Source organism: Syngnathus floridae, chromosome 3 (genome assembly GCF_059516105.1).
Source record: "Syngnathus floridae isolate MCC-2025c chromosome 3, RoL_Sflo_1.0, whole genome shotgun sequence".
NCBI lineage: Eukaryota > Metazoa > Chordata > Actinopteri > Syngnathiformes > Syngnathidae > Syngnathus > Syngnathus floridae.
In genome coordinates this window covers 16,550,619-16,577,158 of record NC_142415.1, presented here as the reverse complement: position 1 = coordinate 16,577,158, position 26,540 = coordinate 16,550,619, and the positions used below count along the sequence as shown (strand labels likewise).

The 26,540-nt window shown below is 44.3% G+C and overlaps 1 protein-coding gene across 3 annotated transcripts; it reads left to right on the top strand.

Moving 5' to 3' along the window:
- Positions 1–292: 292 nt before the first annotated feature.
- On the top strand, positions 293–26,075 carry atosa (atos homolog A). Of its 3 annotated transcripts, none has more exons than XM_088371509.1 (12): positions 293–364; positions 18,602–18,786; positions 19,028–19,224; positions 19,534–19,659; positions 19,765–21,526; positions 21,808–21,933; positions 22,346–22,434; positions 22,823–22,919; positions 23,180–23,338; positions 23,511–23,579; positions 24,509–24,708; positions 24,780–26,075. In XM_088371509.1, exons 1-12 carry the CDS (start codon positions 343–345, stop codon positions 24,931–24,933), a joined length of 3,186 nt encoding a protein of 1,061 aa, XP_088227635.1. In that variant the 5' UTR covers positions 293–342; the 3' UTR covers positions 24,934–26,075. The 3 variants fall into 3 exon arrangements, with proteins under 3 accessions (XP_088227635.1, XP_088227634.1, XP_088227633.1); XM_088371508.1 differs by lacking the exon at positions 293–364 and adding an exon at positions 2,844–3,586; XM_088371507.1 differs by lacking the exon at positions 293–364 and adding an exon at positions 10,055–10,233.
- The last annotated feature ends 465 nt before the right edge of the window (positions 26,076–26,540 follow it).

Here is a 26,540-nt window from a genome sequence, read left to right as displayed (position 1 = left end):
ACTTTAATACAATCTAATAACGTGAAATGGTTGAAAAGAAAAAGTCAGACATATGTTTTAATTTAGTTGTTGAATTTAATAATGTGGAACCGAATCACTTAAAACGATGAAGCATCTTCAACGTTTTTTTAATGACACTACCGTCACAAAATAGAATGCAGGTTGCATTGTTATGTAAAAGAGCAGTTGATAGCAAGTGGACCTATTTTCCTGGACCATGCCACTCATTTTGTCCAATTAAGGAGTTCCTGTGATGGCAACTTGAGGCCACAAGTCTCACAACAAACATGGCGCCTACGACAATCATAGGGATCTCTCAACGCTGCGGGACGTTTCTCACTCATGATGGAGGACTTTCCACCCGGTAATTCACAAAGATGTTGTTTTTTGTTGTTGTCGTCGACGTTGTTGTTGTTGTTGTTGTTGTTTTAAATAAACAACTCTTCTTTGGTCATAAATTTAAAGTCATAAATCTTTGTTGTACATCAGGGGTGGGCAATCGACTCTACTAAAATAATAATAATAATAATAATAATAATAATAATAATAATAATAATAAAGGTTATGGGTGTAGGACACTTTTAGGTAAAATTTCCACATGACCCTAAAAAATGTATCCTATACAACTAAGTTTTTGTAACAAAATGTATGTTGGTCATATACGGCCCATCGCTGAATTTCATCGCAATGAAGTGTGAAACTCAATCAAACAAGACAACAAACATTAATATGCATGATGAATTTTTCTGACTTGGCTGGCCCAGTTGGCTGCCTGTGTATGTTCTGGTGGAGAGGAGTGAGTTGCAGTATTTGCATTTATCCACTGAGCGGCGCTACTATCTTACGTTTGCAAAGACATTGCCATCTCTTTGTTCTAACCATGTTTGTTCAGTCCGTAGACTGCCATCAAGATCTGCAGTCTTCATGTTGATATTATTCATGCAGGATTATTAACTTAAGGATACAATTCACTAGTTTCAACCAGTTCAAAATGACTTGTTTAGTTTTTGCATCAAAGGATCAACTCTTAAGTGTATTCCTTGCGGCTATGATTTATTTGATCAACATCAGATGATTCATTTAATCTTAATTAGTGTACATAAGCGATTTTTAAGCAAGAGACGTAAAAATGTAAAAAATAAAATTAACAAAAGACTATTAAATGGGTGTCATTTAACCAATTTTGAGTTAATTAAACATCTTATGGTCTCAAATTAGACCCTCATTTTGGCAGAAAACATTGTGAACATTGTAAACTTTGGTCCTTTGTTGGATAAAGGCCCATTATCAACTGCCTGTTGTTTGGAATTGTCCTGTAAACTTTGACCCTATTTCTCTCTCTCCTTTGTCTGTGGTACTAAATTAAACAGTGATGAGGACCCTTTTTCTTATCAGGGGCCAGTTTATAGAAAGTTCAAACATTTAAAAAGGTACTACTTCTGATGACAGCTGAGTGTGTCAGGATCTAAAACAAAGAACAACACAAAGTGAAACAAAGAGAGCATGACAACAAAGAGTTCCCACTCTACTTTTGAAATACAATGCAGTACTACCTCTTGGAAATAAGCAGATTATTTCATTGTAACGTTATGCTTTTACTATTTTTGTATCAAATGTGAATACTTGATCACAAGAGAGTCTTTAGGGGGGGATCATTTGTGTGCAAATGAAGCTAAGTTGTTGTATGAACCCTGCGATGGGGAAATTCCTTGTTAGGTTTATCACCAAAATTGAGATTAAAAAAAACATCAGTGGTGTAAATTTGCAACGCCCTTGATAATTTGCTGGCACTGAGCGGGGCGTATCAATTTTGGGGGGATAATAGTTAGTGTGACTCACTTTTCTGGGCATAGGAGTGACTCATTATATCACACACATTCATTAAACTGTATATTAGAACATTTTTTTTATTATTATTATTATTCAAATGCAGAAAGAATAGTCAATAGCATGGTATGTTACAAAACTATGCGTGCATGACATTACTACTTGTGTATTTTGATCATCGCCCAATTACATGAGAGGCCCCACTTGGTGCCAGCAAAGTGTCAAGCAAAATCAAGCAGCACGTTGTCTTAATAACCATAGACGATCTTTGTGCTCATACTATCCAACCATACGCCAGAACAAAATGTTCATCGCACGTGCGCACGTGAACGCGCTCCCAAATCCCCGCCCAACCAATCAGCTGGCAGATTGGAACGCCGACCCGCCCCCATTTCGCTTTGTTGTGATCATCAACATGACACCAACGACGTACGATGTACGCCATGCATGTTGGTTGTTCATGAAAGTTTTCAGTTTTAAATGCTTGACAGTTGCCATGGTTGCAAGCTCACGTGGAGGAAAAAGAGGGAAGTGACGACCAGCGAGGCTGTTGTTGGGACACGTGACGAGAGCTGCATGTGTTTTGACTCTAAATGGGCATTCGGGCTCGCTTGTAGTGAGCTGAATTATTTGACTCGCTGCAGTTCGACTCTTTTGGCTCCCCCAACATGTAGTTTGGTACCCCAACATGTCGTTTGATAATCTTCTCTAATTAAAACAGGTTTTTTTTTCTGTTTGCAGGAATCTCGTCTAATATTTGTTGTAACTAAAATAAATATCACAGATTCCAGAGTTTTCAATATTGAACCTTATATTTAACACGTGCGCTGTTCTACGTTACCGTTGCTCTAAAGATGGGCCTGACAGGTCATTTATATGTTTATTTATTTGACCTTCTCGTTATTTGATAAACAAACACTATTATTTAAAAATAAAAACCATTGCACAAATGATCGTTCCTTTGTGCCAGCTCGTTCGCGATGACCCATCACTAGTTTTGACAAGAGTGGGGAGGGAAGAACCCATGGAGGAGTGTGTGTGTTGAGGAGAAGGAGGAGGAGGAGGAGGAAGAAGAAGAGAGGTCAGACTGTAATAAGCATCACGACGAGGAAGGCTGACTGTGTTCCTTTCATCCGTATTTGCTTTGATCAAATCGTCCGTTTCGCGTTCAGTCGACTGGCTCGCCAGCTTTTCGTCGCGAATGAAACGTTAGCTTTAGCCCGAGCGTAGTCGTGCCATTTTTGTTGTTGTTTTTGTGGAGAAGAAAAGTTTTGAGATGAGGAGTCAACAGCAGCTAAGTCGATGGCGACCAACGAAGAAGACACGCTGATCACGTACGAGTCGTAGTTGAAGTTAGCTAGCTGTGTTACGATTAAATGATGCCCGGGTTGGTGGAATTTAAAAGGGGGCTGTCACTCTAGCCAGCTCGCCTGTTTGTTTAACGAGAGAGGCTGCCGCTTCAACAAAGCTACTTGGCGACCACAGTCTCCATTATTACCCCGAGCGAGGCACGGCTGTTAGTCGCGGGGCGCGCAGGTGTCTTTCGAACAAAATGGCAGGGTACAGTAGCATGCTACCAAAGCGACGCTTTGTAGCGGGATAGGGCCAAGCCATCCCCAGCCAGGCTGCACCGCGAAGGGGGTCGTTCACGCCGAGCTTAACGCGGCTTCGTGTCTACTGTTTGCTGTCGAAAGAAGCGAGAGGGGGGGAGACGACCCAGCAAGCCTGATGACACTGGACAACATGAAGCCCGAGAGAGGTAGGTTGAACACCTCTCGAAAGAACATGATGTCACCGTGTTACCTTATATGTGTTTAGAATAGTTTCCAAGAGACGTGATGATGATGTCACTGTGTTGCTTCGCTGTTTTCATGGACACCCATTTCTGCTGATCCATGTCAGCTTGTTTGTTTTTTCTTTGCCTTTTGTGTGTGTCTGTGTGCAAGCCCTTATGCTGGGCAACCTGTTTCCATGTCTGCAGCAGTGATTAGGGTGAAACCGGGACAAGTGAGGGGACACCCTGTTTGTGATTATGCGAATTCCACCCAGGCGCTCATTTGGTGACGGTGTCTGCATTCTTGATCATGAAAACTCTGCATTTAGTGATTGATTGTACTCCAGTGACAGTGCCGTGATGAGATTAGCTGCAGTCAATCACTTGGTGGCCCTGTGTGTTTTGATGAGGTTATAAAAGGCACACGGTTTGTGTTGGTGACATGCAGCTCTGCTGTCACTCTTGACTTGTATTCCCGTTTGAGGGCTTCTTTTGTAGAGAAGGAGATGATGTGACGGAGAAAATAAATGGAAAGGGTTCTAGGTTAATTATAGCCTCCTATATAATGCAGCTTTGCATGCTGGGTCAACTGTGATGAACAGTAAAATGGCGATAGCGGCTGTTATTTGCCACCGTGATGACCACGAATGATTGAGCGATAGTGAGATGCAATTTACTAGTAAGGTGAAACTGCACTAGTTTACTGATGTTTACCGAAACTAGGGATGAGCCAGTAATAATAGCAGCCTTTTTAAAAGATTTTAGGTACTTTTAAAATCTCCCGATACCAGGTGCGGATACTCAAGGCCAAAAAGAAGTCTGACATCGAGTAAGTTCTCTTTTTGCAGCAGTTTGACACGTCAGTGCATCATCATCATCCGCATCAGAAAGAAAGGTCTTTGTTTGTAATTTTTGTCATTGAGTTAAATGAAATGTTATGTGCAAAACTCATTCACGGTGTGTACTCAGAATGAATCATACTGGTATCCGTCAGAAAAAAAACGATGTAGAACATCCCTAGCCGAAACAACGAATCCAATAACTTAAGCAATTTAATCAGAAAATTTTTACACATAGTTCAATTCAATGCAAGGCTCAATTTTGCCTCCAACAAATAATTGAGGAGGGAAAAAAAAACACACACTTCTGACTTGCTGAGCCAGCTCCACGACCTGTTTTACAATTGAATAGAATATTAATGAGGGAGTCACCACGTGCAGAAACCCCACCCGTGTGGATGCTCCAAGGAGGAGATACCAACAGTATCGGTCTTTTGGGTTGCAGAACGGCCATCGTTGAGATGCCTTGCAGAGAGGTCATTGTCGGCCAACAAGTCATTAAGTGGAAACTCACTCATTAATATTCCCTTCAGTTGCAAAAAAGGAGTGGGTTCACCCCTGCGGTCAAGGAGAACTGTTTGTCGTGGGCCAAATTGAGTTCCGATGGAATGGGTCAAAGTGCTGCTCTGTCTGTGAAGGGAGATGCGTGGTGTCGTGTTTAGAGAAGGTGTTTCTACCTTCACCTAGATAGCTTCTTTCACTCCTTCAAGCCATCTGATGTTTACTTCATCATCAGTGTAGACATCCGAGTGTTGACCCCAAGAGTTAGCCCGTGTGTGTTGTTCCATTTGCCTGCTGAGTGGTTATTTGCATTCCCCTGTTTATGTATTTGCGCATTACTCACTCCACTTGTGATTGATTCAACGCCCCTTGAACGTTCATTAGAACATATTGTCCTGTCCCAGACAAGTGGTCAAGGATCGCCGCAGCCCGCAGCGCACCTTCTATTGCTTCGCTGAACAGTCATAAAAGAAACGTGTAATTAAGGCTGTCGTAAACACATTTTTGGGCAATCGATGATCCTATCGGTTATTACATTGATTGCTTGGGGAATCGTCAGGCCTTCTTTTAAAGTTTCAAGGGCTCAAAGTCACAGATGCTATAGTGTAGTTGTTTTTTTTTTTGCTTGGTGAGTGTCCAGACTTAAATCCGGGTTTAATTCCACTTCATTCTCATCATCTGGGCATGAAACATAATATAATCATTGTCATGTAAATCAATATGCCTTAAGGCCTGTTTGCAAATGTTGCCCTTTTAAAGGCTCCAAAATGCCGTTGTCATGTAAACTAATGGTCATGTTTTCAGTTTCAAATGTTTGCCTTCGAATGGATCCAAACTGCCGTTTTAATGCAAACAAGCGGCAATGTTTTGCCTTTCAAATGTTGGTAGTTTAAGGCTCTAAAGAGCTGTTGTCATGTATATACATGTCCATGTTTTCAGTCAAAACTGTAGAAGTACAAACAGGCTCCCTCAGGGCTGCGCTTCGCCCGTCCGTCGTGGACGATCACTGTGTCATCTTGGCACGTCGCTGGCTGCCGTGTTCCAATTAGGACAGCTTGTGCCAGTAGATGCCAGCCCACGGTGGTAAGTCTACGCCATGGCTAGCAGTTAGAGGGGTGCTGTTGTTAATTTAGAACATGCCGTACTCTTCCCATGCGGGTGAACTCGGTCGTGAGGCTCAGACGCCCTTCTCTTGTCTGTACCCCTTGCCCGGCCGCCGTTGCTCACAAAAAGGCACTGCGTTGTTTGATTAGCATGAAGGAGGAGTGCAGAGTAGGACCTCTCACTCTGGGGCACTGATTTTAGCCACCCCAGGCAGTGTTAGGCTGGAGGAGGACGTGTCTGGACTTGTCTACAAGTGTGCCTCGCTATTTGTTGTTAAATAGGAAGATTGTTGCTATATTTAGAAAATAGCTGCTAACCTGTCTGGATTCATTTGAATTTCAACTCATTGTTTTTTTTAAACGGCTACTAAAATCACCAATTTGTACCGCAAGACTCTTCAGTGAACATTTAAAGGTGTGTTGTGATTTTCTTTCGGTTTTGGGGGGATGCAATTGTAAAAAAATGACAACGACCTAAATGTATGGACCGGGTCCTAAGGAACTGGCTGCTTCTGCACATCTGCAGACTTGTGTAAAATACTACTCGGTCCTCTTCTGTCAGATATTAATGTTATTGCTATTACATGGAGATATAGTTCAGCTGATCTTGCAGGATATTTCCTGCGGTTGACCTACCTTGGAACAAAAGCTTGGTCCACAAAAAAGCAAGCAGTGTCACGCATTAGCAGGCGCACTTTTGGGAAAAGTATTTGAGATTGTTACAAAGTCAGCAAGCTAGAAAAGAAGAGCATGTGTGTAAGTTGCTTTACATAAACAAAATACATTTAACCATGGTCAAAGTTCATTTTCAAATACATGCATGTCTATCTCCTTAAAAGCATGTGGGGAAATGAGTTGTATGAAAACAGGATAGAACCATTCGGTCTCAATTCCCCAAAGTATTCATAGAACAAAAACAACACTGCATATTACCAAGAATTACATCCTGAATGCTTTGAGACTGTTTTTCTAAAAGAGGAACCGAACTGGTCAAGGTGAAGGGAATCATCGAGTCTCCCATCTGCCAACAAGTGCTGACCCACAAACTGTAAACGATGAAGATTTTATATTTCAGCATGAATAGATCCAGATCTCATGTCCATGAAAATGGGAGCAAAGTCAAACAAATCAAAAATGTGAACAAACAATCTCAATTTGTTCCAAGAGTTTGCAGCAGGTCTCTGCATGTCATGGGCCTCGCTTAAGTTACTCAGGGCACAACATGAGCTCTTATGCCGTGCTAACTGGAGTCATCTGACCCTCCTGTTTTGCTGCGGGTTGAGCGATGAGTCAGGTCAGTGTGGGAGTGTGCCTTCAACAGTTTGCTCCTAAGAACCATTGCAGCTCGACCGACCGCTGTTTACATGGCGCATAAAGAAAACCCCAGACTGCTTGAATCACTTACTGGAGAAGAGGCTTTGGCCTGCTAGATCTCAAAACCTCTGCAGCCAAAGTAGCAGTAGGTTTGATACTGTGTACAAGCCCCGTCTGACACAGTTGGAACTGTCACTGCATTTTTTTTTTTTTTACTTGGTGCGACACAAGTATACTAGGCTGTGTCCATCATTGTAAGGCAGATCAGCAGAACAACATCAATCTGTGTCAAAAATACTTAAAGCAAGTCACAGAACTTTCTCTTTTCAACTCTGCCATTCTTGTGAGTATGTTTACATCACACAAGCTTCTTATTCTTATGTTTTGGAACTCAAGAAGCCTTACTTGGGTGTGAAGCCAAACAGCAAGACAGAACCAGCGTGTTTTTAATTGCTTTAATATTCGGAGAGTGTTTTGATGACATCTTGTGATGGCAGTTTTAGCTTTTTGTGTGCAGACACATTTCTTGGAACATCTTTAGGGGACACATCTTGAAAAGTAAAAAGATCTAGATCCGTTCTGTGTGAATGTGGTCCAGCCGGTCAGATGGCACTCATCTCTGTTTGTTGTGTTTGTATGGCGATGCCTTCTGCTTTGGACCGTTAGACAGCCCACCCCCCACCCGCACCCGACTCCACTCCTCTGCCTACCTTCTGTCCTCCCCTCGGCCAGATTACAGCTGCCCTGAGATGTCCCAGACGCATGCAAGCGGATCAGCCACTCTGCACTCTCGCTGACAAAGAGCCCCAGATAACACAGAGTGACGTACACAGCACCTGTCTCGTCCCGTATTGTTTGGGCCGGCTCCTCCGGTGATGATTTATCCCGCAACAGGAGGCAACTACAACAGGTGTTGAAGGCCTCTTTTCCTGCAAAGATTTATTCCTGAATGTAGCTTCACCTAACTAAAACATTTTGCACTGTGAAATTCACACAAGACCATTTTAACTGAAACGCTGCCATCGATGTGTAATTTTATGGTCTCGCTCATCTCGAAGGCGGAAAAATGCTTTTACAGGCACTGCAAGAGCCTAATGAAGGTCAATCCTGGGCTAGTGTTTATCCCTGACGCTGTTGTGACAAGTTCCTTGTTAAGTAGCCGAGCCGTGCGTCGTCGCCACCGCAAGGGATTGGACCTCCCAGACTTCCCAGTGCGCTAATCTCTTGCGGAATAATGGGACATCTTATGCCGCGCATGCTTCGTGATGATGTGCACAAGCTAAGTGCTCAATGTTAGCGGTGGACTGTTAAGGCTGAAAGTACCAGCATGGGTCATCTTTCTGCTGCCAGCTTGCCAACGCTTGTCTTGTGATGTCATCGCTATACAGCAGGATGAGCCATCTGGACTTGGCGGTTTATTTTCAAGGTGTGGAGCGGCTGTTGCCTAATGATTCTTAGGTTTTTGTGTTTTTAGATTTGTCTTTGGAATGGTTATGTGTTTGTCAAGTTTGCTAGCTGGAAAATAGACATTTCTGTTGAGTAGAAAAAGTTTACATTATTTCAAATTGACAAATTAATTATGATTCAGTTACCGGTTTGGGTCATTTCAGAAAAAAGGCAACAATGTTGATCATTGTTTTCCGAATTAAAAGCAGATTTTTAATTGTATTTTCCAGCACAGACCTGATTAGAAAACGGAAAACATTTGTATTGAAATTTTTTTCACCCGCTACTGAGAAAGAACATGTAACCATTTATGTCTTAACTTTCATTTTAGGAGAATATCATACTAAATTTATAAACAAGGCCAGACTTGTGCAACACTACCCTTATTAGTTTCTTGGAATGTCCCTTTCTTTTTGTCCTACAGCTTTTTTTTTGTTTTTGCACATGGTAGTTTGAACTTTAAAGGGATAGGGTCGGAAAGGCGATTGGAGGTTTTTTTTGGCAGGGGAGGGTCTTGTTTTCATGAAAGGGCAAACATCTCTTTGGTGACCAAAAATGCAGCAGCGCAGGAAGGGTACTTACTTATCCTTGTCCTAATTATAATTAATAAGGCAAAATCTAAAACTGGCAGTTCATTATCTGTTTTTGTTGTCTCCCAGTGTGACCATGTAGCTTTTCTCATAGCAGAATCATGGTTACACGGTTAACAGAGGGCACCTCAGGGACTCGTTTTAGAAGCCTTGAGCACATTGTTTATTAACAACAGTACATTTGAAACCACCATCCCCTCAACACTTGTTCATTCACACGAATCTCGTCAAGTCAGGCAAACCGATCGGCCGGGGCATTTTTTGGGAGACACCGACGCTGTAGATCTTCATCTTCGCACCAGTTTAGCTGACAGTAAGTCTATCCTGTTCTACGAGGTTAATGTTCTTTTTTTTCCCCTGTACTCAGCTGATTTTTATTGGTCAGTTTTTTCCTTTTATCCTTTGATAGCACTTTAGTAATAGGTGCTAGAAATTGTGCAATAAATGTTGTAGTTGACAGGAGAAGGCTAGCTCAGTGGTACCTTAACTTGCGAGTTTATTTTGTTGCGTGGCGGAGCTTGTGTCTCAGTTTAAGCTCGTGTCTAAGGTAGCAGGCAACCGCTAGCTCATGTGTCGATTCCACCAGTGACACACTTTCCTTACAGCCTCCTGAGCGACATTGCTCGGATTGCTTCGCTCTCCCCTTTCCAGAAGTTGGCATGAGAAGCGGCGGCGAGGTCATAGGCCCATGCGTTCACGCTTGAGGTTGGCTCTGGTTACAAGCCCGTGTGTCCCACTGCCCCAGTGTTTTGAACACACCATCAAACCTGCTGCTGCTGCTTCCACCAGGGACGCAAAGAAACCTCCCATGTGGTTGGACTCGATCAGTACTTTGCACGGTAAAAAAGAAAAACTCTTTCATGTTTTCATCCTAATAATACTTGGACGTGATTTTCATGGAATATTTGTTTGAGATAATTCTGCATGATGGGGACAAGTAATCCTTCTGTGCTCTTTATCTTTCTCCGCTTGCTTCTTATTCACATTGCATAACATAACTTGGGACTCTCACCCCATTAAGTGCTTTGAGACTCTGAGTAATGTGTCTTGCAAGGATTTCAAGGTCATAATGTCAGATTCACACCACAATGACGGTTACAGTTAATGAGAGGATGTGGAAAAAGTGAATGTCATAATCATTGTGCATACAGGCCATTTGTAAGTAACGTTTTACCTTCTTAAATTTACACAAGATTACTTCTTGTCAGTCAGCGACAATTGCTTTCAATTTGAGTGTTAAATCTTTGCACAAAATTGCAAATACCTTTACACCGTCAACATCACATCTCGGTTTTGACACAACGACTCACGGTGGAAAATTATTTTGTTGACGTAATTTCCCAATTCAGCGTCGGTGCCGTTAATACAGAACTGTGACGTGCAGAGAGTTGGAAAATGTTACTGACAGTTTAAGTGTGTCATCCTAGTTACTGAGCAGCAGTTCTTTTGAATAATTGGTGCCTTCAAGTCTCTTAAGCAGTTGCCATGCCGGTTGACAACCAAAAAGCAATGACATCCGTGTAGACTCGGGAGGTACTCGTACCTTCTGTGTGTTTGGCCACTGCCTAAATAGGCTAAATTCCTTCTATTCCCACCGGGATTACAAAAATATTAACTGGAAACATTCAGGCTTTTGTTTTGAGGTCACTCTGGGAGAGTATTTTGCGGAACTCCACGACAAGTTGATCCTGTTGGGTGAAATGTGGAAACCTAACACACTTGCTTAACCTTAAAAAGGCAGCCTTTGTTTGGACTTTTGTCTTCATGTCATTCTCAACTGTTGATTCTGGACACGTTTAAGTGGATATATTTGAATGTACTCAGAAAAGATCCTCTGAGTTAAATTACAGGTTTTAACTGTTTAATTATGAGTGCAGCTTTTTTGGTCGCCCTTGATCTAAACCAAATTAGCACTGTCTGGTTTGAACAGGAGACGACAGCCGACTTTTTCCACAGCAGCTGAGTTTTGTCTGTTTCGTGAAAACTTGTGTTTTTCTCCCCTGCGAGTGACTTATGGTTCATTTGTCATGTGACCTCAGTAGCGTGTGTTTTATTGCTCAGCTGACAAACAACTGCTGATTGTGCCTAACAATTGCAGGCGAGTGTGAGAGAGGACAATGTGAGTGTGTGTGTGCACAGAGAACAATGGCAGCTGAGTTGACAAAACAGAGGAAGGGTTCTCCTCAGCTGGAACTGTACTCGGGGCTCCTAAACCAATCAGAGCTTGTTGCTATGAGTGCTCAAAATCTGCCCCTTTGTATTGCAGCGTGGGAGCGAGGTAAATGCACTTGTATCCCGAGTTAATGGTTTTGAAGTGGCATTTGTGCAAACGAAACAGCAGCCGCTGCCAAACTTGACAGACTTTTAGCCTTCTGCTGCCAACTAGTAGTTGACAAAGTGAATTTGTTGAGATTTTGCTGGATGACATTTGAATCCACTTTATTCCTTAGGGATCTCATATAGGAACCATTATGGAAGCGACTTCTTGTAATATAATGGAATTTGCGGTGAGAAATGTCATGTTTGTTTCTTGGAGCTGTTTATTTGACTTTTTTTTGTTTGTTTTCTTTTCTAAGCGCCCCCCTAGCATTTAAAAATGTCTTGTATAGCTTGACAACCTGTTGGCGGTTGTACTAACAACCAGACGTTTGACAATTCACCCGGGTCGACTGTAACGACAAGTCTCGGGCTGGGCATGTCACTTTGCATGGAGGCCGCACTTCCACTTCCATTGTTTTAATTGCTTTGGCACAAAGCGGACGAAAACAGGAAAGGTGAGCTCGAAGATGACGTCTTGTTAGTGTCACGTTGAACAGGGTGGAGGGCAGCTCCTGCAGTCAAACCGCACAAAGGAGAAGATGCACTCCGACCGATGAGGACATTTTTTGACGAGCAGCCCAAACAAATCGACGTGCTGTAATCACTTCAGTACAATTGTTTCTGGAGCGCAGCCTTTAGCCCCAACACAACCCGGGCCTCGGCTGCCCTTAAACGCTCAATCCGCCGCTGTCAGTTACACTGATTCAAACATGCGCTTTTCATTTCCACTCCTTTAATCACCGTGATGGGAGTGTTTAACGCAACGTCCCTGTTGCCGTGGTAACATCCATTTTTGCCCTCAGGTTATTAATCTGGTGTGACCGCTGATGACTGCTCCCCGCTTGTGTTCAAGTCAGTTAGTATTCGCAAGCTCCTCTTTTATGTCAAGACGAGAAAAGGAAAAGCGCTGTCGAGCATCGCCACAGGGGAAACTCTGATAATTGTTTAAAGTAAAATATATTCAGCAGTATTTAAAACTTCTTTTACTTCATAAGAAGCACATTTTAAGTGGGTTCCCTGTGACTTATATATGTGTGACGTGCTTTCATCAAAATGTTCCGAAGATCAAGAATTATAGCACACTTTGCAGACTCTATTTTTTTGTTTGGCTGAACTCTTTTTAAAGTGGGTATCCCTATTTTATGCAAATTCGTAAGTATTTTGTATCCCCTTGAATGTGGCTTTGGCATTCAGATTGCAAGTTTTAGCCAGCTAGCCGCTAGTAATAAATGGTTTATTGTTGTTACGCATAAATGAATTTAATTTGGAGAGGAAGGGCGGAGCCTGCACGCATCCCAGACAGTTATCAGAGCAGCGTGCTTTGAAATCAAGAGTTAGAAGGGGGGGAAATCGTGAGAGCTACAAAGTTGTCTATATTTATCTCACCAGGGTCTGCAGTAAGAAGATTTGGCATGGAAGCACAGTCAGGGTAATCTCCCACTCTGCTTCTCTATGTTCTTTTAGAGATATGTGTGTGTATGGATGCATCTATGATTATGTCACACTAGACGAATGATGGTCAAGCTTTGTTTGGGTTTTGACCAATAACGATGCTTCGAATTCAGATTCAGATTGTGTTGTTTGTAGTGTTGCTTTGGTGATGGTGCACGACTACCCGGACAATCAACGTCTGAGCTCCTTCTTTGTATGCAAAGCTAGATAAATGTCCCGATGCAGCACCTGGAGGAATTAGAATTGCAAAAAGATAAGATTGATTGCCTGCGAAAAGCCAATATTGTAAGAATCATCTGACCCTGCCTGTAAAAGCCAGCAGGAAACGACGGTTTTCTAGTTTGCTGTTTTGTATGATCGACACAGAAAGGAGGCATCAAGTCCCCCAGCCAGTTTTCCCCTCTTCGTTTCGGATTTCTTGACTTGCAATTTTTAGTTGACATGAAATTTGGTAGACCGATGGATGGCACTAAATTGTGAAGAATTTTGCCTATCCCATCTAATGTGGGTGGAGCATGATGTCAAAGTTTGATGAAGTCCCGGTTTGTACCATTTTGCGGTTCCTTTTGTATCAACACTGGCCGAATAAGCTTTGTTATTCGCCACCACTTTATTTGAATGAACCAAGTGTCAGCGACCAGATTGATTGTCTTTCGGTCAACATCCTGTCAGTGATCACAGCCGTTGATTGTTTTCGTTCATGCAAATTGGCATTTTCCTTTCTTTCCGAAATGTCCAACTAGGCAATGATTTCTCCCCCAGCATCAGCTCAGAGCTTTCTTCTTCTTCTCTCTCTTTGCGATCTGCGCCTCATCACTCCCCGACCGCACGTTATTATCAGTACTGTGCAGCCCTTTGAATCGAGCAGATGCAGTGCAGTTAAGCCCCGACAGTGCTTTCGACTTTGATCGTGTGCTGGCGAGACTTGGAGCTGCTGCTGCTCTCAGTGTCATTTGAATGAAACGTGCTCATAAACAAAAAAGAGATCTCAACCGAGCGGAATGGGATTCTTCTCTAAGCAATATTCAAATTAGCTGGGAGTGTAGAGTGAGCAGTATTGTGTGCAGCAGCTTACCCAATAAAGAACGGGACAATTGTTTGTCCACCCAGCTTGGATTAATGAGCCAGTTTGTATCAAAGTGTGCATGTGCTTGCGTGTCTTCTATCGTCCCATCTGTTTTTGTTAAAATAGAAACGCCGTTGTGTTCAAAACGCTGAATTTGGATTATTTGCCTGGTTTTGCAACAAATGAGCATCACGTTTGCCTTTTTCAGCGATGACAAATTGCCCTACAGTGTGCACCGCTGCCGTGTTGGCTCTAAATAACGTGTTTGCTACCAAAGCTGACCCCCGCTCACCATCCTGGAGGACATTTTCCAACCCACATAGTAACTGCACTGATCAGCTGCTGGCCAGCCAAGCCGGTGACACGAAGACAGCGGAGAGGTGCGTGTTTGCGTCGTGGCCAAAGAGGCCCATTTACAGGCAGGACTCCAGCTCACACTTGGTGGCAGGCGGTCACAGCCTCTAATAATAAGAAGGCCTAATCTAAATCTGACCTGTTACGCAATTCGTATTTGCCTCGTGGAAACAAACAGCGGAGAGGTCGCGGGCACGTGGGAATGGCAAGGCTCAAGTGTTGCTCTGTGCCGTTGTATAATCCGCATCTGTAGCAGGATGCGTTTATCCAAGCCTCTTACCGTCAGTTCGCAATGGTACAATTGGGAACAATAAAGACCCAGCGTTAGCTTGATGTGAAGCTAGCATGACGCATTAGCCGCATTCACATCAGAGTCTTAGAAGAAAGTCCCGGATTAAACCGGCTTGATTTTTTACACATAACCTAGCGAGGATATTGTATATGAAGGCCTGCAATCACGTTGAAGCCATAAAGCAAGCAAACTGATACTTCCCCCTATGACATAAGAAATGTGGAGAAATAGGGCATTGTGACTGGTTATTGAGTTGAGACGTTACTCTTTAGTCTGTTTTGTCTCTACAGACATGCTGCTGACGGACATCAATACAACTGCTAAATACAAACATGATAAACCAAAGACGTGGCCATAAAGTTCAGTTGCCGTGTCCAATTGACCAAGGGTCCAAATTAACGGGATCAATTCAAACTCATTGAAATGTGCTAGTATGAAAGCACCATGGTACCCTTCAAAATTTTGATAATCGAATCAAACTATGCTGTCTAGTGGAAATCTACTTTGAGGAGTGTGATCTAGATTAGACCACACTCACATGGACAAAGACTAAAAAAAAGACAAAAAAAACAGAGAAAACTGACTTAATGATACTCAAAGTAGTTCCACACCTCAAGTATAGGCCGGTTAGACATTATAGAGATAATAACACAGTTTGGGGTCATGAGCCATTGGGTACAAGAGGCCTACTGCTGAACATTGAACCCTGCTAAGGCTTAATCATTCATAAATAATGTGGATTATTTCATCAATCTGCCAGTGCCGAATTACACAAACCGCATAACAAAGAGATGTGCTTTTTTTCAACTATAAATATCTCTGTCGACAACGAGACTCTCTCGGTTTGTGTCGCTTTATTGATGTTTTTACCAGCAGCACTAAATGTCTTCGTGAGCGTTGAGCACAGCTCTCTCTTTATGTCTAACGGGAGCTTTCCCGCCAATCTGTCTCTTTGTGCTGCCCTGCATCCCGATCACCTCCCATCCAGCCTCCCTTCAAGATGTGTGTGTCTTTGTTTGTGTCTGTGTGTGCGTGTACGCGTGTAGGCTTCAACAGAATGCTCTATTCAAGCATGACGCCCCTAAAGAATGACAGCGCTCATGTATGCGCACGCTGGGCCTCTTTTCCCCCAAACCTTCCATCACTAACAATTTGCCCAGCTCCATGTGAGTATGAATGCGTGCCTCAAAGAGTGTGTTTGTGTGTCACTGTGCCCGTATTTGTTAGTATTCATGGGTGTTTTTGTAACACGCACGCCTTCGGGGTAGTAATGTGCATGCACCCAAGAATGTGTCCTCCTGAAAAGCTGCAATCTGACACCAACTGGTGCCCTGTACGTGTTTACGTGGTTATTGTCCTTTTTATCGCCATTGATCATAGCAGCCGCCATCATTGATATTCCGATGCGTCATTTGTCGCTTGCGTCACGGAGCGGTACCTTTAGCCCGAATACCCATAGTAGGATGGATGGTAACGGCCCACTTGTGTGTGTGTGCGCGCGCGTGTGTGGCTGCAGTCAGCGTAAATGTAGAGGAGTTGATGGACTGTCACCTCCAGCTATGACCTATGTCGTACATTACCACAGCTTCCGTCTTTGTTTTATACCCTCATCATTGGGCTCTCATTAAAAGCGTTTCGATTCAATTCAAGCGAACGATTTAAGCGCTCTACCAGCTGCTGAACAGAACAACCCCCCCCCGACAGGGCGACCCACCGCCATCCCCTCCTTCGCATGTTTTGTGTTGGACTGCGCCTTGTTCCACGTGCAGCAGCAGCCGCTCAGAAGCGTGGAGGAGGAGTTCCCCCCGCAGGAATGTAGAACGCTTAGGACATTGTGAGAGTCTCTCTCAGCTTGCAAAATGATCCTGTGGGTGTATCGTATGAGTAAATAATTCCATACTCAAGAAATGAAAAATATATACGAAATTTTTCTTTATTGGCCAAAGCGTCACTGGTGTTAATTTGCCTCGTCTACAGATTTTACGATAGCAAGAGGGCCGTCATATCATGAGTAGTGGGGCAATGATGAATCGATTAATCGATGACTCATTCAATTTTTTTGAAAATGAATTTAGCATTAATTTTATCTATAGTTACTTAAATGAAATCAAGAGTCAATTCTTTTCTAATAACTACATCATGATATATATTTATTTATGGTGGCTTCCATGCTATAGAAAGAGACCATAAATTGAAACAACATAGCATAATATGGCACCGTCTGAATAGTCATTAGAATTTTAAAGAAAAAACAAGATTAACGTGGCACATTTAAAAAATAAAATACATAGTTTTTTAAATCTTAGCTCATTCATCAGAAACGTAACTATCGCATTTAGCGTTTCTGTTGAATTTCATCAGATCATGCAGATCGGGAGCAAAATGTACAAAACAAATGCCTGCATTGTTTGACAGGTGACAAATGTTCAAACCTTGGCAGCGATCTGCACTTCCTGAGTGCTCTTGTTCAAATTGAGGCTGCGGTCCAGCCAGATCTGAAAGTATGTCTTCTACGCCTTTCCATATCGTAATGAGAGACACCGGATGTTGGTTCTTTGCCTCTTTACAAAGCCGCAAATGTTACATTGATAACAGCGATGAAGACAGTGGTGCATTGACTGGCGTGTAAATGGGACAGCTGGAAGGATGGAGCAGCTCATTCAAAATGCAGATGCTGCCGACCGCCTCCGTCCCTGGGCACCAGATTTCTTCATAAGCCTCATAGGCGGACCTTGCGTGTGGTAGATATTCGACTCCATTTTATAGACAATCTCCACGTGAAGGAGGAAGCTGCGGCTTGTCAGCTGGCCTCATGTGGGACTCATGAGCTTCCTCCCCGAGCTCCTCAACTTCTAAAAATACATCAGACTCATCTTGGTTTGACTGGTTGACATGCTAACAAAAAAGAGCTGCTTGCTGTCAATTAACGGTATGACAATATCTATCCATAGATTTTCTGAACTGCTCATTCTCACAAAGGTCACTGGCATGCTGGAGCCTATCCCAGCAATTTTCGGGCAGTAGGCAGGGTACACCCTGAACCGGTCACCAGCCAATCACAGGGCACAAAGACAAACAGCCATTCATTTGATAACAAAGTCATTGTTAGACTCGTAGTTGTTTCCTAATGGTTCAGAACTGACAGCACAACCCAGCTGGACCTTATTTGGTGAAAGGATGCTTATTTTGCGGTTTTGTGTGTGTGTCTGTAAGGGAGGCAGCAGACAGTGGTGACATCAGCCCTGACACTCAGCTGACATGGAAGGTCTAAATATATTCCCTTTTGAAGCCACCAAAGTGGAAATGTTGTGCCACGCACACTGTAGGAACAAGAAGTGCTTCAGTTAAACATAAAAGAGTCACAAAAATGAGACTTGCCAACCAAATCCAAACACATTAGCAATGGAATATTTTTGTCAATATCTTCCAAATGCGCAATCCATGTTAGGTCTGGTTTGAGTGCTGCACACCAATACTGTATTTAATATAATGGAGACTGTACTGCTGCATTGGCATAGGCTAGTCAGACTATGGCGTTACGTTCGCACTCTATAAACGGCAACTGAGGGTTCAAGTAAAATCTAATATTTATGATGATAAAGTGACTTTAGGTGAGAGCTGGACCAACGACTGGTCAAAAGCTACCTTTGCATCTGGAAGGATCCGATTCAATCATCATGAATAGTGACAACACTGACCCAGCCACTTCCTGTGCCCTATCTAGATGCGACAGAGGAGTTCTTCGAGTATGACGCGGAGGAGTTCCTGGTGTTCCTGACTCTGCTCATCACAGAGGGGCGGACGCCGGAATATTCGGTGAAAGGCAGGACCGAGGGGCTGCACTGTCCGCCCGCCCAGTCGGCCATGCCGCCTCTTCTCAAGCACGAATGCAACGATAAACTGCCACAGGTAGAACAACTGCATTCCTGCTATGAATTGTCTTTTTTATTTTCAACCTCATAAATGTCCCTCGCTGCATCTTTATGGAGGTTTGAGAACAATCGCAATTAATTAAGACCACCAAGCGGGCCTCCGAGTCTCTCTTTCTCGAGCCCCATCTGCTTTGCCCCCCCCCATACACACTGTCATGTGACCTCGTGTTGACACTTACTAATGATTACCCACTCTCCACCTTTGTCCATGTCAAAAGTGTCAGCAGGCGCGGCGGACCCGCTCGGAGGTGATCCTGCTTTGGAGGAACAGTATCCCCATCATGATCGAGGTCATGCTCCTGCCCGACTGTTGCTATGGCGACGAGTGTCCACCGAGCGACCCCATCAGTGACCCGGTCATCAAACAAGATGCACTGCTATTGGAGAGATGGACTTTGCAGCCAGTTCCAAGGCAGTAAGAGCAAACTTGCATTTAGTCATATAGTGGTTGGGTGCATTCATTTCATTTTGCTTACACATATACAAAACATTTACTGTTAAAAGTGATGACAGGAATTTAAATGATTAAAGACAACCGCATTCTTTCTCAATAAATACTTTGGTACCCACCGGGTTAATTAGCCTGGAAAGTTGACCCACTTTTGTGCTTAGTTTGGTTGGAAGAAGTCGTGAACACGCATCCCTGAAGAGTTTTTCATTAACCCAACACAATGACACATTTCCACCATTTTAATTTGTCCCCCCCCTTTTCCTCTTTAAATAGAAGCGGGGACCGTTTCATTGAGGAGAAGACTTTGCTGTTGGCTGTGCGCTCGTATGTTTTCTTCTCGCAGCTCAGCGCCTGGCTCAGTGCCTCCCATGGAATCGTGCCCAGAAACATCTTGTACAGGTTAGATTCCACACGATGCAATATGTTGACACCGGCGGGCATGGAATGTCTTGACATAAATGTATTTTCTAATTTGAGATTAACACTTGATTTCTTTTGAAACAGAATCAGTGCTGCCGATGAGGACATGGTGTGGCAGTTCTCCCAGCCGCCATCCGAACACATTTTCCCTGTCCCTAACGTGTCTCAGAGTGTTGCGCTGCAAGTCCGCGTCCAGTCGCTGCCCCGCCAGCCCACCTATCCCACCTTGGCCTGCAGCATCCACACCGGCCTTCCCCCGCTCTACAGCAAGACCCACAGCCTCAACCCGAATCTCAACAGCCATGGTGGCCTGCCCACCCTCCGAAAAAGCCAGGAGCCCAGCAAAGAGAACCTCCACCACAGCTCCAACATATACAACAAGAGCTCCAGCTCCATGTCGGGCCTCCTTCCCAACGGAATGCCCATCCCCAATCTTCCCATTAACAATATTCCCATTAACAGCCTTCCGCACACGACAACAGCACCACCTTACGTCAAAAAGAACCAGGAGCCTGGTGAAAACCACGCGTATCAGAACGGAGAGCTTCCCCAGGTCAACGTCGCCCAAAGTCAGGACTCCCCGCTGTTCCGCCGATCCTCCCGCTCGCCCACACCCTCGCGCTCCCATTCTCCTTCCCCGCTCCCAGGGAAGTGGTTTTACTCATCCCTCAACGGTTCATCGGAGCCGTCGCCGTTGGAAGATTACGGGTGCAGCACCAACAGCGGCGACAGGTCAAAAGCGCCTCTCCCCGAGCCGCTCCGAGCCTTGAAGAGTTTCTCTTTGGCCGAGCCCGCCCGCTGTCCCTCACCGCGGCCCGCGGCGAACGAAACCAATCCCCTCATCGGCTCTCTGTTACAGGAGAGACAGGAAGTTATAGCCCGCATCGCACAGCGGCTCAACTTCTGCGACCCCACGGCACCGCCGCTTCCCCCGGCCCTTTTTGCCCCAGACAACCCCCCCAAAGCCACGTGGGGCAGTAGCCATGATGACATAGCCGCCAGTAAGACCAAAGAGCCAGAGGTACCACCCTACGAGTGTGTGGGACATGCTTGGCCTTCCCCTTTCCACACACCCTCCACCAGCACATCTTTCCAGAAGCGGGAGACGTCCTCCCCGAAACCTGCGGCCTGCAGGAAGCTGAGGCTGACCGAGACGAGAGATGAGAGCGCTGAGAAGGAGCGAGACCGGGAGAGAGAGAAACGCGGCGAGAAAGAGCCAGAAGGCTCCCTCATCGCTCAGGCAGTGCACGACATTACTCGACTCATCCAGGAAAGACTGTCCGTCCCCTCGCTGTCGCCTACCCACAGCAGGTGTGGCAGCCCTCTGCGCCATACGCACACAACAACGGTCACACACACCATACGCACGTACACGCAGCCCGCACACGTCCCAGACACCTCGCCTGATTGCTACACCAATGGCCACAACCACGAACCTTGCAGGGGCCAGCACGCCGCCGCCCCACACACGCCTCTTTGCACAAACAAACCCTGGCTCGAACCGGGAACCGATTGCCATTCTCCTCGGGCCCGAAATGGCGCCCGTTTTACACTTGAAGAACCTTCACTCAGAGGCCAGCTGCACGCTGGTCCGCGTTTACAAACTCCCACCCAGGAAAAGCTCACTGTCCACACAGCCAGCAGTCATGTTTTCCCTCCCTCGCTCGAGAACGGGCTTAGAAGTGCCCCGCCCCCCAGTCAGACCTGCAAAGGAACCACCTTCAGCTGTAACGCAATCAAAAACAACAGCAAGCCTCAGTCGCCCACATGGGCGAACGCATCGGCCCAGGATGAGAACCAAACTCCTAGACAGTCTCCAGACCTGACTCCCCCTCCTACTGTCCTGGTAAGAGACTCTTGAATTGTCATCCTGTGAACTCAGTTGCAAGACTGTCAATCATAGTAGTGATCCCATTCGTAATGCATGTGACACGTGAAAATTGGGAACATACAAAAAAATATGGCTTGAGAGTACCGGTACCATTCTTTATGAGTGTTTATGACCGTGACCAGACAGGACAAATGTGGACATAAAAAATGATGCATGGTGCCTCGAGGGCATGTTTTCAAAGACGATGCAGGTTTACTCTGCCAGGTGCTTTAACCTCTGCTTCTTTCACTCTCCAGCGAACTCACGGACCTTCTCCCCTGGGGCCCTGCAACGGCTGGAGGAAGCAGAATCGCCACTCGTTAGATACCACGGCGACCAAAGCCTTCCACCCATGCACGGGCCTACCCTTGCTCTCCAGCCCTGTACGAAATCACACACATACTCACACCCCACTGGCAAAAGTTTTAATGACTCAACACACAGAGACTTTTTAGCCTCGGATGAAGCATCGGCAGTTGCAGTACATGCGCATGTGTCTTACCACCGCGCTCAGTAGCCATCTGTGATGTTGGTTACTCACAATGCAATCATCATGAAGGAGCCTTTGAAGTATCTTGCGAGGCAACTGTGTAGTTAGCCGATGAGCACGCACTCGAACAGTAAGGCAGCATGATTCACTCAAACGGAGGTAGCCGTGAGTCACATTACAACGATGCCCCTTCTCATTCAGACCTCATCACTAAAATGTACACACAGAGGAAACGCAGTTATATTTGCATTAAATCATCCTTATGGCAGCGTACTTATGTAGCGTGTCCTGTGTGTCTCCGGCAGGTTCCTCAGAGGAGAAACCAATCTGGCTACTTTGACGTGGACACCTCTCTGGTTGGCTGTAAGGGTTTACCCTGGGCCGCTGGGAAAAGGTAGCCCTCAGATTTTCAAACCTCTTCACTTTTGTGCACATCAAAATGGCAGCCAGAACAAAACTCTGCGAGCTCAGCAGCAGCAGCAACTGCCTACTCGCTGCGTGTGTGGGCGGTGTGCTCCGTGCCACTTTCTATGCAGCAGCTACTTGCAAAGTTTATTCTCCCAAGCTTGAAATCAGTCAACACTAATGACTCTCTTCGTACAGACACATTTGTGTAGCTTTCGTTATTTTTCCATTATCTGGAGAGCATGTATATCGATGGGTTTCTTTCACCTCAGCAGTTTTGACTCGGAATGCGTGTTTCGAGATCACCTTAAAATTCCTTCATGGAGTGAACAGGTCAATCAAGTGTACGTGCGTACGTGTGTGTGTGAAACCCTCAGGGTGTTCCCTAAGAGAGACGAGGACGCAGATGACGCTCAGCAGCTGTTCAGTGCAAGTGCTCCACCTGCCAGTCTCAGTCTACTTGGAAACTTTGAGGTACAGTACCAACAGCATTCAGTGTATGCTCTTGCAATAACTCCCAATAATTCATTCAAGGAGATATCGTGCATTTATAGTCACAATTTCACCACAATATATTTTTGGAGATTTCACACTTGATTCGTTGATCGTGGGTTTGTGCGAGCCAGGCAAGTGGCGAGCATATGGATACAAAATCATTGTTGGGCGTCGCAATCCGTGGTGTAAAATGTGTTTGGTGTGACAATTAATGGTGTTCTCAAAATGGACTCTTGCAGGAGTGTGTGTTAAACTACCGCCTGGAGCCTTTAGGGACTGTGGAAGGTTTCACGGCCGAAGTAGGTGCCAGCGGGTCCTTCTGCCCCAGTCACCTGACCTTACCCGTGGACGTGTCATTCTACAGCGTCTCCGATGACAACGCCCCCTCACCTTATATGGTAATCATCAGTGTTGATTTATATGTGTGGAGTACACTGCAGCACCACTATTTTATATTTATGACTTTGTTGTGCTCTGAACATGATATATTATACCTTGACAATAAAGCATTTCCTTAGGAAGTCATAAAATATGCCTATTCTAAAGGAATCTTGTGTGTTTTGTGCACAGGGTGTGATCAACCTGGAGTCGCTGGGGAAAAGGGGCTACCGAGTACCTCCATCAGGAACCATTCAAGTGGTAATAATGTCGTTTAAGTACTGTACTGGGTGGTGGTGTGTGTGTGTGTGTGTGTGGGGGGGGGTCATAATACATCAGCATAATGTTTTCAAAGTGATTACAAAGCAATGTGGAGACTACGGCAAGTCAGGTCGTTAGAGACCCCTAGTGGCAGTGTCTCAAGCTAAGCTTTGTCTTTCATCACATCAGTTGGACAAATTTAATAATTTACTCTTTACTCCCACACCAGAAAAAAATGTTGAACTTTTCACGAAAACTCATAAATAATGTGACATTGTTTGCAAACTTTATGTGCAACTTTTTTATGTAGGACCCCCCAATGATCTGAACTGGAAATAATTGCTTCGTTTTGTTTCGCGGGAGCCAATTAAGTCTTTTTTTTTTAATATAACATATGACCTTATTGTCTGAAATAGTTTTTCTGATTTGGCAACTATACGCTTTTGTAAATTAGCAGCTTTTCAAATTTATGAGTTAATTATTTAGAGTCCTTTTTGCTCCCCTGGATTCGTCTTCCTTTGGACAATTTTACAGCTTTGTGGTAACAGTTTTTGAGTCAATTTGCTGCTCCCAGTGCACAAGTAAGTTCCAGAAAGTCTGATGAATTTGGTGTAGAAACGCCCATCAAACACCTTTGGGATGAACTAGAACGGAGATTGTGAGCCAGCAGCTTCTCTCTCAGGTCCACAAAATCTCCGCAGACACACGCCAACATTTGAAAGGCTTCTTATATGAGTGGGACACTTCTAACTTCAAAAGGCAGAGAACCAACCTCATCTTTCTTCCATATTCCCTTTGTATCAGCACAGTGGCTACTAGGCGTTCTGATTCTTTTGTCCACATAGTGTGACTTTTTAGTCCTGAAATAATATTTCAGCACGCTGTGTAATTTACTGTATGTCTCACACAATGTTCTGTGCTTACCTCAGACCTTATTCAACCCGAACAAGACGGTGGTGAAGATGTTTGTTGTGATGTACGACCTACGAGCCATGCCAGCGGGACACCAGACCTTTCTACGCCAGAGGACGTTCTCCGTCCCCGTCAGGCGGGACTCCAACCATCAGATCAACAGGAAGCCTCTCAGTTTGGGCCAGGCACGCACTCTGCGCTACCTCGTTCATCTGAGGTAAGGAGCCTTTGACATTGCCTGACAATGATTATCGGTATGTGGCTAATCTTCGCTTTTTTGCCAACTAGGTTCCAGAGCTCAAAGTCTGGGAAGATCTACCTCCACAGGGACATCCGTCTGCTGTTTTCCAGGAAGTCCATGGAGGTGGACAGCGGTGCTGCCTACGAGCTACAGTCATTCACCGAATCCCCCATCGACCCGCCGTTCTCGCCCCGCTGCTGACGCTCCACTAACTCCCCGATCCCATCGCCGCCCTCCCCCCTCCCTTCTCCACCTGGCAGGCCATAGCCGCACCTCCATGCCAGCCATGAGTCATTCATTGTGTCAGCCTGTGACTTGTATTGGAAGAGAGATTGAAGGACAGCAGATGATGGAGTGCAGCCCCTTGTGGGACACTTGCCAGAATGGAATTCTTTGTCGACGTGCATGAACTTTGTTGAGACTCACAGCTGGAGTGTGCAAGGTTTTGAGATCCTGCTAGAAAATGCCTTATAATATTTAAAAGGAATTCTTGACGTTTGTGTATCACCCCCCAACCTCCTGCGTCTGGCGGGAGAGTCGAGACCAATGATTGTCCCCTGGACCAGTTGGACTCGATAATTCAGCACAGTTTGTGCACCAGTTCCTAAACAGGATTGTTGATTTGGACCTCATTGTGACATGGCAAATACATGTTGAACCTCAGTTACTTGACAAATGCAATACATGGCCTTTTGAAAGAGGAAAAAAACTTTGCTTGTTTTTACGCAGCTTTTTTTAAAGATAAAGTAAGCCTAATTTGGACTCACTAGCCTCTTTCACACCGCTGGGTTATAAAGGCAAAGTTATGTTATGACAGTTTTGCGGCGTTTGTGTAAAAGAGGCTAATGATTCCCGAGCTTGGAGAAGCAGCAGCTGTGTCGGGTAGTGGAGAAGAAGTGGGCAGTGGCAAACCGCTTTCCCATTATCCCCCCCATCCCACCCCCACCAAAAACAAACTCCACAAAAGGACCACCATTGACCATGCAATCGCACTGAATTAAAGTGAACTGATCATTACAGAAATCATCAAGAAATGCACTGTGGATTAGTTTTTTTCCCATGTCCAAACTGGAAAAGAAAGTGAAAAATAATCGTCATATTTCTTTTTGTACTGTTACGAAAACCACTTTGTTGGAAGTGTTGCAATAGCGAAAGAGTAAAATTAGTTTTTAAGTGTTTACTTTCAGTTTACCTAACCATCCCGTTTATTTAATATTTAAATTAATATTTCAGTTTCTATTTGTGATGTCTGTCATGCCAAGATGATTTAGTGTAAACTGTATATCATAGTATTTTTGACATTAATATTCAAATCTAAAAAATATATCTATCTTCTAAAGCAATCTTTATATTGGCTCTGTCTGTCATTTTTTGCAAAGACATTTATGTCTGATAGAAGCTATCATAACGATCTTGACATTTTCATAATTTTCTTTATACTGATTTAAGAATATGTATTATTAATTTCACCCTCATGAATCCAATACTTAAAATGAGCTTGTAGGAGGATAAAGCTAAAGTCAACTTACCAATTCATGCAAAATATATATTTTTATAAAATATATTAAATGACACGGTCATATCACATTATTAAGCTATACAAAAAAAAAAAAGCCAAGGTCTACTTTGGTGTCATGCAGGTTTTTAAACAAAGGCCAATGAGATGAAGAGACAAAACATCAATTTGTAGAGAAATTTGTATTTTATTTATTTAAGTTAATTTATTTATGATAACGGGTGTCAAAAAAGCTCCAGGATTGGTAAAGTGGATGGAGATTGTCCTTGGTTACAAGCAGCACATGCGCCTC